This window comes from Pteropus vampyrus, unplaced genomic scaffold (assembly GCF_000151845.1).
Source record: "Pteropus vampyrus isolate Shadow unplaced genomic scaffold, Pvam_2.0 Scaffold490, whole genome shotgun sequence".
NCBI classification, from domain to species: Eukaryota; Metazoa; Chordata; class Mammalia; order Chiroptera; family Pteropodidae; genus Pteropus; species Pteropus vampyrus.
In genome coordinates, this window is record NW_011889271.1 from 501,808 (window position 1) to 514,866 (window position 13,059).

Genomic DNA, 13,059 nt, shown 5'->3' on the forward strand with positions numbered 1-13,059 from the left:
GGAGTGGGCTCTCAGAGCTCCTACAGAGGCAGAGAAAAGCTTGCTAGCTGACAACGTTTGATAAATTGCTGGCAGGCTCTGGAGGGCTTTTTTGGCTTCCTGTGCCTTTGGTGCCCTAGGGTGGAAATAAAGGGGAGAGACTAGTGTTAAAAAACATTTAATATTTTTAATTTTTACGAGACCTAATTATAAAAGTAAGACTCATCCAGTGGAAAAAATTAAAACTAAAAAATGTATCCAGTGAAAAATAAAAGGACACCCCCACTGCAATGTCCACTCCCACTCCCCAGAGCTAACAACTAGTGTTAACAGTTTACTATAGTCTTATCTATCTTGTGTGTAAACATAATCGTTTGCTTTAAAAAACAAAAATGAGATTATACTATACATATTGTTTTGCTCTGTACCTTTAACACATCTTGTTGCAAAATATTATACATCTATAATAAGAAGTCCATAAAAACTTTATGTGCAGTTCAATAAATAGTTCTAAAGCACATATTTGTGAAACTACTACTTAGGCCTAGAAATAGAATACTGCCAGCAGGCCCCCTGCTCCTTTTCCGATCACTATCCATCCTCTCTGCCTCACAGAGGTAACCCTGACCTTTGCAGCAAGCATTTACTTTTTTCTTGATTGTTTTACCACTTATTTATTTATTTCTAATAATTTATTTTAATTTTGCCTATTTTTGAACTTTGTTGATATAAAATCATACTGTAGCTATTTTCTCATGTCTCAGTTATTTTTACCTAATGTTATTTTTTTAAGATTCATTTACTTTGTTATGTGTTTATTTATTCTCACTAATATATAATATTTGAATATATCACCATTTATTCATCGGTCGATTTTCAGTTTGGGGTAGTTACGAGCAATGCTGCTATGAAATTCTTGTACATGTCTCCCGTTGTCTATAAGCATGCATTCCTTTTGAGTATTTACCTAAGAGAGGAATTGCTTGGTGATAGAGCTTAAATTTTCGTAGATAACTGCCAGCACTTTTTTCTCAAAGTGATTTACCAATTTACACTTCTGTTAGCAGAATATGAGAGTTTCTTTGCCCTACTCTTTGCCAACGGTTGATATTGTCAGATTAAAATTTTTTTTTTTTGCCACTCTGATGGTATATAACGAAATCCATTTAGTTTTAACTCTCATTTTCTCAGTTACTGGGAAAGTTGAGTGCCATTTCATATATTTGTTAGCTCTTTGGATTTCATCGTCTCCAGAGGGCTGATTCGAGTCTTTTGCCTATTTGTCTGTTGTATTGCCTACTTTCCTTTCATTGATCTGTAGGAATTCTTTATGTATGCTGAATATTAATCCTTCGTCAGTTATATATATTGCAGATATCTTCGCCTACTTTTAGATAGTCATTTTATTCTTTCGATGACAAAAATTTCTTAATTTCAGTGAAGTCAGATTTATTAATCTTTTTTTCTTTTATGGATTTTTTTTTTGTATCTTGTTTAAGAAATCCTTTCCTGCTCCAAGGTTGTAAATATATTCTCCTCTATTCCCTTATAAATTTGTCTTTTAAATTTAGATGTTTAATCCACTTGAAATTTATTTTCGTGAAGAAGGCCAAGTAGGGGTCTCTGCAGCTTTTTTACTTAATGTGTTGTGGATATCTTTCTGATTGACACATAATGATTTACCTCTTTATTTCTGACAATTGCAGAATTGCCCAGTTTGCTTTTTTTTTTTTTTTTTTTTACGCCTACAGCACCAGGTATTCCTAGGTGGTCTCCCATGCAAGTACTAACCAAGCCCGACCCTCCTTAGCTTCTGAGATCAGATGAGATCGGGCGTGTTCAGGGTGGTATGGCCATAAGACCCAGTTTGCTTTTGATGAACATTTTTAATTTCCATTAATTTGTCGGTACAAATACTGCTATTTTTAATAAACTTGTACATAGATATCTTTGAGTATCCATGTTAGTATTTTATAGTAGAGATATCTTGAAATGAGATTACTGAGTTAAAAGGTACACAAATTTAGATTTTTGATAAGTAGTACTAAATTGTATTTTACTTCCATCAACAGTGACAACGATCCTGATTTAGCCCATTCTTGATAATATCATAATATCAATCAGTTTAACATTTTTGAATTTACTTTTCTATGACATTTGAAAACTTCTAGCTAGGGAGGAATCAGTTCTGTTTGACACTGACACTGGTGTCATCTTCAGATGTCAGTGACCAAGTCCCAACAGCTCCATCTCTCTTCCCTTGGATAAACAATGGGGGTCTAAAATCTAAGACTTCGGCTCAACCTGTCTAGTATTAGGAGAATTGTATCCTGCTTTTCTTCCTCTTCCTATTCCCCCACAAGTTGACATGACTAGAAAGGACTGAGATGTGTGTTTATCCTGGTCTTCATTTCACCTCTCTTGCCTGTTTTCAACCCTTGCTCCATTCCTAGTTGATTCCACAGTGTGACTCTGGTTTGAAGAAGGTCATTCTTTTGAAACTTACTGGTTTTCTTCACATTGCTCTTGAAATGATCACAGGGACACTGCTTTTTAGGCAGCCTGGGTGCTGCCCTGACCTTTCTTTTAGGAGCTCTCAGGAACCAGTCTGAAATAACAGAGTTGCTGCTTAGTTGGGAAGGTTAGTATGTTTGAGAGTAGGGAGTAGGGCAAGGCTTTATTTGTCAACTTCCTTGCCTTTTGCATTCAGCAGTGGTGTGAGAAAAAGGGTCAATACGGAACAGGGGAGGTATTCAGATAGATATATTTCTGAGCAGTTTTCTTGACCTGTGTTGGCAAGAATTCGGTGGCAGGTGTGGAGAGGGCACCAGGTTATCATAAGGAAGACCAAAAAATAAGGAAGAAGACGTAGGTGTCAGTCTTTTGGTGGGTGCTTTACCTGGGGCAAGCCATTTTGTGCCTGTCTGATTTCAGTCTTACCTGTGAGTCAGATAAGGTTCAGAAGAAGATCCAGGAAGCTTTTGGAAGGCAGCCCTGGGTTCTTAGGGAAAAAGTAAAGGGGAAGGGGCAGGCAGAGATTTAGCTAGCTCTCCCGTACACCTTGGTTGGAGGAGTCCAGCTCTTGTCTGAGACTGAGGAAGGAAACAAGTGTTGGCATTGTGTGTGGGGGGCTGGTGGGGAGGGGGATGGGTGAGTCGGCTCGGATAACTTCTGCACTGGTCTCAGGGACTCGAGGGGAGGGACTTAGGATCACGATGGTGCATTGCTGTTGTTGATACTGAGTTACTGACCTTTGCATTCACATTCTTGGCCGCCTTCCTGGAGCCACCTCCGAGAAGCCTGGCGTTTGTCCCTGTGGCCTCTGGCGACCCCTGTCGGAAGGAAACAGGTCACTTCCGGACACGGGAAATGGTCCCTCAGCATTTTGCTACCTAGGTCAGCGCAGTTCCAGTTCTCTTCCTTTTTGACTCATGGATCTAGGAGTATTTTACTCAAGTCCTCAAGAGAGGAGTATTTTAATGGATAAGGAATGGAAGTTGAAAGAAAATCTGGCCTAGAGAAGAGCTTGGCTGGAGGTAGGTGGAGAAAGAATGGCTTCTGGATGGAAGAGAGGACAAAAGATGGGGCTTAATCAAGACCTTCCCTTCCCCGCCCTGTCCTGACACACACGTTAAAATCCTCATGAATTAAGGAATGAGAACAAGGAGTGATAGAATCTTCACCTGACCTCCAAGTTTACTGTGTTTGAATCCCTAATTCCCACTCAACTATTAAAAGATGGTTGGTACAAAGCCATTCCTTTTTTGGCCTCTATTCAAAAAGGCCTTATCACCTGATGCCATCTTATTCCCATTTTATGACATCTAAAATATTATTATGACAATCAAGGATGGTGGCTTATATATAGACTTGAAATTCTGGAGCTAGAACTGGGCCCAGATGATGTGTCCTCTGTATAGTAGTTTCTGATATTCCTGTCAGAATTAATTGTGCCTTTGCATGGTTCCCCACCATATACGAATACAGCTCTATTGTTGCAGTTATAGCTTGTTGTTTGAAATCTGTCGTAGACTCAATTGCGTCCCCTCAAAATCCATGTCGAAGCTCAAACCCCCAGTACCTCAGAGTGATTGTATTTGGGGATATGGCCATTAAAGAGGTGACTGAGTTGAAACGAGGCTGTTATGGTGGATCCTAATTCAATGGGACTGAAGTCCTCATAAGAAGAAGAGATTTGAACAAAGACAGCAGAGATGTATGTGCACAGAGGAATGACCTTGTGAGGGTACAGCAAGAAAGGGTCCGGCCGCAAGCCAAGGAGAGGCCTCAGAAGAAACCAAATTTGTCAACACCTTGATCTTGGACTTCCAGCCTCTAGAACTGTGAGAAAGTAAATATCTGTTGTTTAAGCCACCCAGTCTGTGGTATTTTTCATTGCGGCCCAAGAAAACTAAAAATCTTTCTCCCTTCTAAACTCTGAACCAGTAGCTCAGCAGTCACTCAGCTGCATGGTTCCTGACACATGGTAGGCACTTGGTAAATATTTGCTCAATAAGTGGACAGACAAGTTGTCTAGAGAGGGCCCTTCGTGGTCATGCAGTTCAGTTCAGGTCTCTTATTTCCCAGACTTGTGCCCTTTCTGCCACACAGATGAAGAGTGTTGCATCATTTCTCCAAATGCTTATTTCCAAATGTTCTCAAGTGCTGTTTTGAGTGCTGTTAAGACGATTTAAACAGGCAAAACCCCTAAGCTCCTGCCATCTACACTTTTCTAATATTTTATTCTCATTTGACTTCTGGCTCCAGAGAAAAGCCACAGAATATTAGAACCAGAAGAATCTTGGTTGAATCCCTTCATTGAGAAGTTTTTTTTTTTTTTCATTCTAAATATAATATAACTATATTAGAGAAAATTTGGAAAGTATGAATAAGGAAGTCTTTATTCTTATCAAACAGTGTTTTGCTGTGTTTCCTGCATATGAGTTTCATTATCTGATGATAATCACAGTGTATGAACAAATTTCCTTTCGTTCACTTCATAAGGATATTGCAATGCCATCTTTATCTTTAATGATGGCACAACACCACGACAAATTGTTTTAACTGTTCTCTTGTTGCTTAACATTTAGATCGTCTTATTTTTGGATGTTGATAAATTTCTATGTGCTTGTAACTGTTTTCCAAATTTCATAGTATTGTCTTGGGCAAGGTTTCCCCAAGTGGAATTTCTGGGTCGAAAGCTAAGAACAGTTTTATGTTTCTTGATCTCATTACCAAATTTCTTTTAAAAGGGTTGTACTAATGAACCAAATCACCATCTCTTATCTTTCAGATGAGGAAACTGAGGTCCAGAGCGAGCAAACAAAATGCTGAAGTTCTTACAGGTAATGGCGACGCATCTAGAGATAAAACTCAGGTTCAAGAGTCATAGTCTGTTGTACTTTCTGTAGCCCTATGTGACCCTGATTTCATGGTGTGACTGAAAATGAAGCCTCATGTTACTATAGCATTTATGGACCACATTTATGATTTTTGCTATAGCTCTACTATGTGTACTTTTTCTTTAAATACATTTAATTTACTTAAAAACATTTTTATTCTCTGCAGTATTATCTGTGAGCTTATGGGTTTGGTAGATGATTAGATTTTTTCTAACATGCATTAAAATAAACATACAACTTAAAGTAAAAGCTACATTATGTTCTACTGAAAAGCAGTTTTGGAAAATACCGACACAGTGGAATAAGCATGTGCTTTGCATCCAGACAGACCTGGACTTAACCACTTGCTCTGCCACTTGACTATGTCTTGGACAAGTCACTTAGCTTCTTCGATTGTTGTTTCTCTGACTCGTAACAACTACCTTTCGGAGTTGTTAGGAATAAATGAGCTCCCGTGGGTGCCCCCTGTCCAAGCAGGTGTTCATTACATGACAGCTTTTATTGTGGTTATAATTGTGGACTTTTAGTTATTTCTCAAAGAGAGCGTCTACGTGGGAGTGTGAGGCTTGTTGCTTTTTGCTGAGTTGTATGTGTAAAGAAGTTACATCCACTTGTTAGGACTTGTGGTAGATTTACCATTATTTTAACTTCCAGTTTCACTACATATTAGCTTCGTGATTTTGGACAAGTTGCTTAACCTTTCTGTGCCTCATTTACCTAATTTGTAGAATGGGGCTAATAGTGTGTGTGTGTATCCATCTATTTCCTAGCTCTGTCCACTAGAGGGCCTAGAAGCAATAGCGCCTCAAAGCAATGGGCAATACCTCGTGCCCATGATTTGTGAATACCACTCTCCCACAAAAGGAACTGGAGCTCCTAGGAGAAATGACTGATTCCAGACTTGTGGCAGGAAAGTACAAGATGAACCTGGAACATCTGGTGGTGTCAGAACTCTTAAAAAAAGGGCATGTCAAAAAGACGTAGAAGCCAGTCTGTAGGAGCTCTCAGTGGCCAATTTTGAGACAACATTAACAATATAATAAAGAATGATAGTAATGGATTATAATCCATAAATATTCATGAGCCTTTACTTATATAAATAAATAGTCGAATAAATAAATGGGAGAGAAGGAAAAGTGTAGTAGGAATGATGGAAATAGAAAATCACCCTTTGGCTAATATCATAGAAATAATTGTCATAGACAGGAATCATCAGTGGATCTTAATAATCAGTGAGCAAAAGTGTGATGAGAAGAACCAGGTTATTTGCAGAGTGCCTCTCCACAAGATACTTATTAATTGCAATGGGCAGAATAGTAACTTTACAGTAGAGAAGCCTGGCAGACACCACCTTAACCAAGTGTTCAAAGTTAAGGTCACCAGCAGTGAGAGAGATCAATATCGTGGGCCTTCTGAGATAGTGCACCGAAAAGGCGCACGTACATCACTCCTGTGTCCTTGCCCAAAATGCATAATCTGAACTTGATCCCCTGAGGAATCATCAGACAAACCCAGATTGAGGGAAGTTCTACAAAATATCTGATTAATGGTCTTCAAAAGTGTCAAGGTCACAAAAGACAAGGAAAGCAAAGAAACTGCTCTAGATTGGAGGAGACCAAGGAGACATGATAGCTTTAATCAGTGTAAAATCCAGGATTGGATTCTGGAACAGGAAAAGGACATTAATGGAGTGATTAAAAAGTTTTGAATATTTGTGCATTAGGTAATCGTATTGTATAAGTGCTAACTTCCTGGTTTTGATCATTGTATTATGGTTATGTAAGATGTTATTTGAGAAAAATGAGATGAAGGATATACTGGAACGCTGATTATTTTTACGACATTTTTGAAAGTCTGAAAAGTTAAAAATTAAAAAAAAAAACCCATTAGATTTCTGTAAGGACTGAGGTAATATGTGTGAAGTGCCTCGAACGATGCCTGCCACACGGGAGTGCTTAGCACATGTCAGCTATTATTATAAATAATTTTATCTAATAAGTAATATTATAAGTAATGCATAAGCTATTATAAATAATTGATTTCCTGACATTCTCATATACTCTCACTTATCTTCCCCCCCGTCCTGCGAAAAGCATATTGATCATATATGTGGTTATTTTAAAAGATAAAGTAAGATCAGATTTTAGTCTGATGATTTTGGGGGTGTGGGTGGGGCGTTATTTCCTCTAACCAGGCTTATCCCTGTGTTGCAAAATGGCTTGGCGGGGAAGCCAGCCTTGATCTGGGCCGCCGGCGGTGGAGTGCGGTCTGTAATAGCGCCACCTGGTGGCTCTGTGAGCTTTTCGGATTCGTTGCCCTTGTGCTTTAGGAGCTACTTGAGAAATTCTACTCAGTCCACTTATTCAACATTCGATTCCTACCAGGTGCACATCATAGATCATGTAACCTTCACAAAAATTCTATGTGCTAACTGGTATTTTATTCATTTTAAGGTTATAAAACTGAAGCTCAAAAAATTTAAGTGGCCTTTCTAGGGTTGCAAAGTAAGTGGCAGAACCAGGATTTGGATCTAGATTCCTTTGGCTTCAAGGCTGAGTCTGAAGGTCTAGGTAAGTCTGAACGGATAGCAGGTTTTGATAACTGTTGGTATAGAGTAGTGGTGCTCAGCCGGGGAGTGGTGTCCCCTCCAGGGGCCGTTCGGCAATGTCTGGAGATATTTTCGGCTATCTTATAGGGTGGGGGAGGCAGCTACTGATATCTAGTGGGTAGAGGCCACGTGAATGCTGCTAAACATCTTGCAATGCACAGAATAACCCCTGCAACAAAGAATTCATCCAGCCCCAAATGTTAATAGAACTGTTATCAAACTCAGGTGTCGAGTGGTCAAGAGCAGTATTTTGAACTCAGAAACCTGAGGATTTATTCTTTCACTTGGCAAATATTTACTGAGTACTGTGCTGGATAGTGTGAAGGATATGGAAACAATATACCAAATTGTGTCACCAGGAGGTTATAATCTAGAAGGTGGAGAGAGTAGGAGAGTCATGCCAATCCCTTCAGTATGAGGCAGAGAACGATAAGTGCAGCGAGAGAGTCAAGTTGGGGCTAAGCACGTTCTCGGGAGGGAGAGCCCACCTCTAGTCATGGGAAGAACCAAGGGCGGCTGTAGGGAGCAGCTGGCTGTGGAGCGAAGTTGAGGGGAAGGTACAAAGCTGGTGGGAAAGTACAAGACCTTCTTGGTCTCGTTTAGGTAGAGCCTGAAGCATTCGTGAGTGAGGGGAGCTGGTACCCAGAGAGGCAGGCTGTGGCTGGAGCTTTGCCTCCTGGCTCGGGACTCTAGATTGAGGACCTTAGCCTTAGGGTCTGTCATAGTGATGGAAAAACCTTCCCTTCCAGAATGGTGGTCCTGGCTGTGGGACCCATCAGCTTCCAGAGAGCTCTCTCTACAAGGGAGGAGAAGTTTGAAATTGGGGTGGAATAGATTTTAGGACCAAATTCATGCTGAGTATGTAAGAAAGCTATTTCACCTCAGAGTAGTCCTGGGGGAGGTGGTTCTCTCGCGTGGAACCATGCATGGGGACAAACTCTGCGTGGTTATCCTGCTAAGGGCTAGGCCACCGTAGCCAAGGGTCTGCCTCCTGAAAGGTGGGCTGTTAAAACAGGGCTTGTTATGGCCAAAGCTTCGAATATGGATACTACCTGGGATGTGATGCTTCTAGTTTATTACTTTACCGTTAACTAGTGTTAAAACTGTTAATGGGACGTCTGGCGCACTATAAAGAATATAAACAAGGGCTTCCTTATCTTCTACGAATGTCTGATTTCTCTCAACACCTTCACCCCACCACCACCAAGACGGGCCTTGGGAAAATTCACTACTTTTCTGGAAAAAGGATTGGGGGAGAAGGTAAGGGAGCAAATCTTTGTTGAGCGAGTTTTTTTTTTTTTTTCTTCGCCAGCTACAGTTTCAGACATTTTCACATACACTATCGCATTGAACTCTCAACACTGTGGATGAAAGTGCAGTTTTCTCCTTTTTGTAAATGAGGACATGGGCGCTGAGATGCCCCCAATCCCTGTAGCTAAAGGGAGCTACATTTTAAGGCTTTTTTTTTTTTGCCTCCTTTTCTTTTCTGTTTTGCTCCCCCCCCCCAAAAACTGCACTTTTATAGAAAATTAATGTTATTTACCTGGATTCGGGTTGCTAGAGACCATGGACATCAGCATCAGTGGCAGCAGCAGAAGGAGGGAATAGATTAGAACTTTCATTGCGCCCGTCGGTGCCGCTGTAAGTCGCTTGAAGAGGGCGTGGGAAGTTCCTGGTCGGAGGCTCAGACTCTTGGGATGGCTTGGCCCCTGTGTTTGGCTTGGCAGTCTGCACTTTAATCCCACACCAGTGTTCTCACGAGGGGTGAGGACGGCTAAGTGACGCTGGCTTTATTAGGTAACAGGTAGGACTGTGTGTTTTACGGGAATCTAGGAGGTAAAACTGGCCAAACAAAAGACATGAAGCATTCTTAAGAACATAAGAAGTGACTGATAACTTGGCAGTGGCAATCGTTTTTCTCCTCCTTCCTGCCTCCATATTCCACGATGCGTTATGATTTCTCCCCCAAGCCTTTTTTCTCCTTTGAACTTCCTTATACCTTTCAGTGGGATTTTCTAGCTTAATATCTGGCAGGAAAGTGAGTACTAAGGGTTGGCAGCAGAGAGGATGACACAGTTGGTCCCCCTCTGTCTTCCCTGCTCTCATCTTTGCTCGGCACAGTGTCAGCAATAGTGGTGGGGTGGCCTGGATCGTGTCCTGTCCTCACTATGTTTAATTTTCTCCATTTCACATGAGTGGGAAGCAGACTAGATCAAGGAGGACAGGCTGTTCTCTTTTGTCCGAAATGCGTCTCCTGGAGCATGAGTCAGACCGGGCCTCCTTGTTCTTAGGACGGGCCCTGCGGCTTAGTTACTCCAGCTTAAAGGAGAGGGAACTGGGTTGGGGGAAGACCCCCCAGTTCTTCAGGTCCAAGAGGGTTTGAGAAACAGGAACCACGGCAGGAAAGGGGTTTGCCCAGGCTGCTGGGGTTCTTGGGTCCAGACCTTGTTTCGAAATAGCCTAAGACAAATGAAGAAGGTGCCACTACACAGAATAAACAGTAAGGATTATAGAACATTAGCACTTACTTACCATGACTCATTCCAGAGACTTTGGGAAGTGCCTCGAAGAAAGAGGAGAGGCCAGGTTTGAATGTTGGGGGATATTTATAGGGATGGGGAAAGTTGACAAGGAAGCCTCTGGGGAGGAGTGAGGAAAGGAAGTGTGATTGAGTTTCACCTAAGAGGCTGGAAGAGGCAAAGTGTGAGTCAAATCCCTTTAGACTTTTGTTTGATCATGCTCACCCTCTCAGTTCTCAAATTATCCCTTCCCGTTGACATGTTGGAAAGTTGATTGTAGTTTCTGCTGTTCTTGAGTTCATAAAGGGCCCGTGGGGGTCGGGGGCGGGGGCAGGTACCATACTAGGCAGTGGAGATTGTCCTCTAGTTGAAGCCTAGGGCTTGGCCTGAGCTCGGTCTGATATAAACCACCAATGTGGTTTATCTCTAGAAAATTCTAACAAGGGTCTCTGTCCTTAGGAAGCTCAAATCTAATCAGAGACATGACACACACTTCATAAAACCTAGAGCTATACGTGGAACCAGATCTCAGAAGTGGCAGGAGTTCACCGTGGACTGAGAGTAGCTCAGGGGACTCTGGGTCAGGTGGAACTCGGGCTGGGTCTCCCAGGGCGGGGCGGGATTTGGCCGGTGGGGGGCGGAGAGGAGGGTGGTGTGGAAAAGGTGCTTGGAGCAGTTTGGATGGAGGTCTTTGAGGACAGGGGCTGTTTGTTCATTTCCTTGTTCCTGAACTTATGGAGGGCCTGGCACTCTGAGAGCACTCTACCCGTGTTTGTCGAATTGAATGATATTTCTGTAACACTTTAACTAGGCCTGATATGTTAGAAAGCATGTGAAAGTGCAGTCCATTGCCAGAAAAAGAATTCTACTGATAAATGGTCACGCATACACATGGCGCCCGACGAGGGTGCTCTATTTCTCCCAGTGAGTTGCCCTTCAGTCCTCCCCCGTGCCTGGGCTGCTGCAGGAGCAGGGAGCACCTCCTCACACCTTCCTCCGGGCCCCCTCAGTCTGTTCACGCCTCTGCTCTCCCAGGTCCTGGCCTCCTGTCAGCTCACTCTGTCTGACTCTCCCTCTCCCCCCATGGACTTGGGGTGGGATACAGGATCCATGTACCACAGGAGGATGCTTGGGGTCCCTCAAGTTCATTGATATTGACAAGAAAAAAAATTTCGAGATATCCTAAATTAAAATTACAGCAGCCAGAGAGAGAGAGAAAGACCAGTTACTCTGTTAATAGCTGTGGACAAGCTCTGACAAACAACCACTCGCATTCCTGTGTATCTGCTGGAATTTAGGATTAACTTCCAGGTGACTGTTTATGACATTACCCAAGAGAAAGGATAGCCAGGTGCCATGGAACGCCAGGGGACTCAGCTTGTCGCACATGAATTTTCCAGTCTGCTGCCCACAGCTAGTCCACAGGAGTAGACATTTCTTCCTTGACGACTTGCTGAGCCTGCCCCACAACTCGCCCGTCTCCTTGGTCTCCAGCTAATGTAAATCCTTCCATCTTTCTCCTCCCTACTCGATGTATAAAATATGATGGACATGCTGTCTTTTCTGCCTAGCCACGCTGTCAGTGGTTTAGACTCTACGCCCCAAGATTGGTTTTCTTCTCCTCCTCCTCCTCCTTCTTTTGCCAGCCATGGCCTAATGAACCCTTTCTTTAAACAAGACTCAGCTGGGGAAGTTAAAGTTTTTGTTGTTGTGTAACAGTATAAAGCACCCTCAAGACAAACAGACCTTTCTCTTGTTAATAGTGACAACTGCTTGGAGCCCATCTCGAGGACATTATTTGTGTCCACACCATCTCTGACTTACAAGGGCTTCGTCCGGGAAAGTGGTGAGGGGAAAGCCGGCGAGGAAACACCATTCTGCCACTGTTGTTTGGTTTTCCCCCTCTACAGTGGACTTGGTCAACATTTGGATGTATTTTTTAATTAATTCCATGACTCATGTTGCTCTAATATGAGTCATTTATTCATACGCACATTTGGTGAACAGCGGAGCGCCTAGCCTTTGCCAGATGGTGGCCACTCAGAGGAAGAAGCTAAGACGCTGTCTCTGAGGAGCTCTCACTGTACACAGACCCATGGAGTGTTGATCCAACGGCTCCATTTTACAGAAGTGGAAATGAAAGCGCAGGGAACAAAGTAGGATTTGGTCATCATCGTAGGCCAGCAGCAGTTAACCTCAAAGGTGCAGGACTAAAACCCATTCCCTGACTCGCTAGGATTTCTGTTAGTGTGCAGCCACCTGGCTGCTGCATGTGCAATGTGGCGAGCTCCACTAGGAGAGAGGGGACATTCAGAATGAGGTGGCCACAAACACCTTGGATGAGCCAGAAGGAAAGGTCCAATCCAACCATGACTGCAAAAATGACCATCTGGGACATTTGCATTTTTTTCACTTGGAGTTTGAAATAAGGAAAACTGAGCTCAGAAAACCGAGAGTGGAATTTTCACAGGAGGTTTATGAGATGGGCCAAAAAAGTCTGTTGACCTCTATCAGGGTGTTTCTCGCTGAACTGTAATGGTCTGGCTTTGAA

At 42.5% G+C, this 13,059-nt stretch overlaps 1 protein-coding gene and 1 pseudogene across 1 annotated transcript; both read right to left on the reverse strand.

The window, feature by feature from the left end:
* Position 1: 1 nt before the first annotated feature.
* CXCL17 (C-X-C motif chemokine ligand 17) lies at positions 2–9,640 on the reverse strand. Its single transcript, XM_011382839.1, has 4 exons — positions 9,533–9,640; positions 3,231–3,311; positions 2,486–2,587; positions 2–115 (listed from the first exon to the last, which is right to left on the reverse strand). The coding sequence occupies exons 1-4, from the start codon at positions 9,609–9,611 to the stop codon at positions 21–23; spliced, it is 357 nt and encodes a 118-aa protein (XP_011381141.1). The 5' UTR covers positions 9,612–9,640; the 3' UTR covers positions 2–20.
* Positions 1,722–1,840, reverse strand: LOC111732786 (annotated as a pseudogene).
* Positions 9,641–13,059: the final 3,419 nt, after the last annotated feature.

Bases quoted from the DNA above. Each gene is read 5' to 3' on its own strand.
- CXCL17 (XM_011382839.1), bottom strand. From the start codon at position 9,611: ATGAAAGTTCTAATCTATTCCCTCCTTCTGCTGCTGCCACTGATGCTG. The intron at 3,312-9,532 runs GTAAATAACATT...TCCTTCCGACAG, and splicing joins CTCTAGCAACCCGAATCCAG to GGGTCGCCAGAGGCCACAGG. The intron at 116-2,485 runs GTAAGTTTCAAA...TTTCCACCCTAG, and splicing joins GAGCAATGTGAAGAAAACCA to GGCACCAAAGGCACAGGAAG.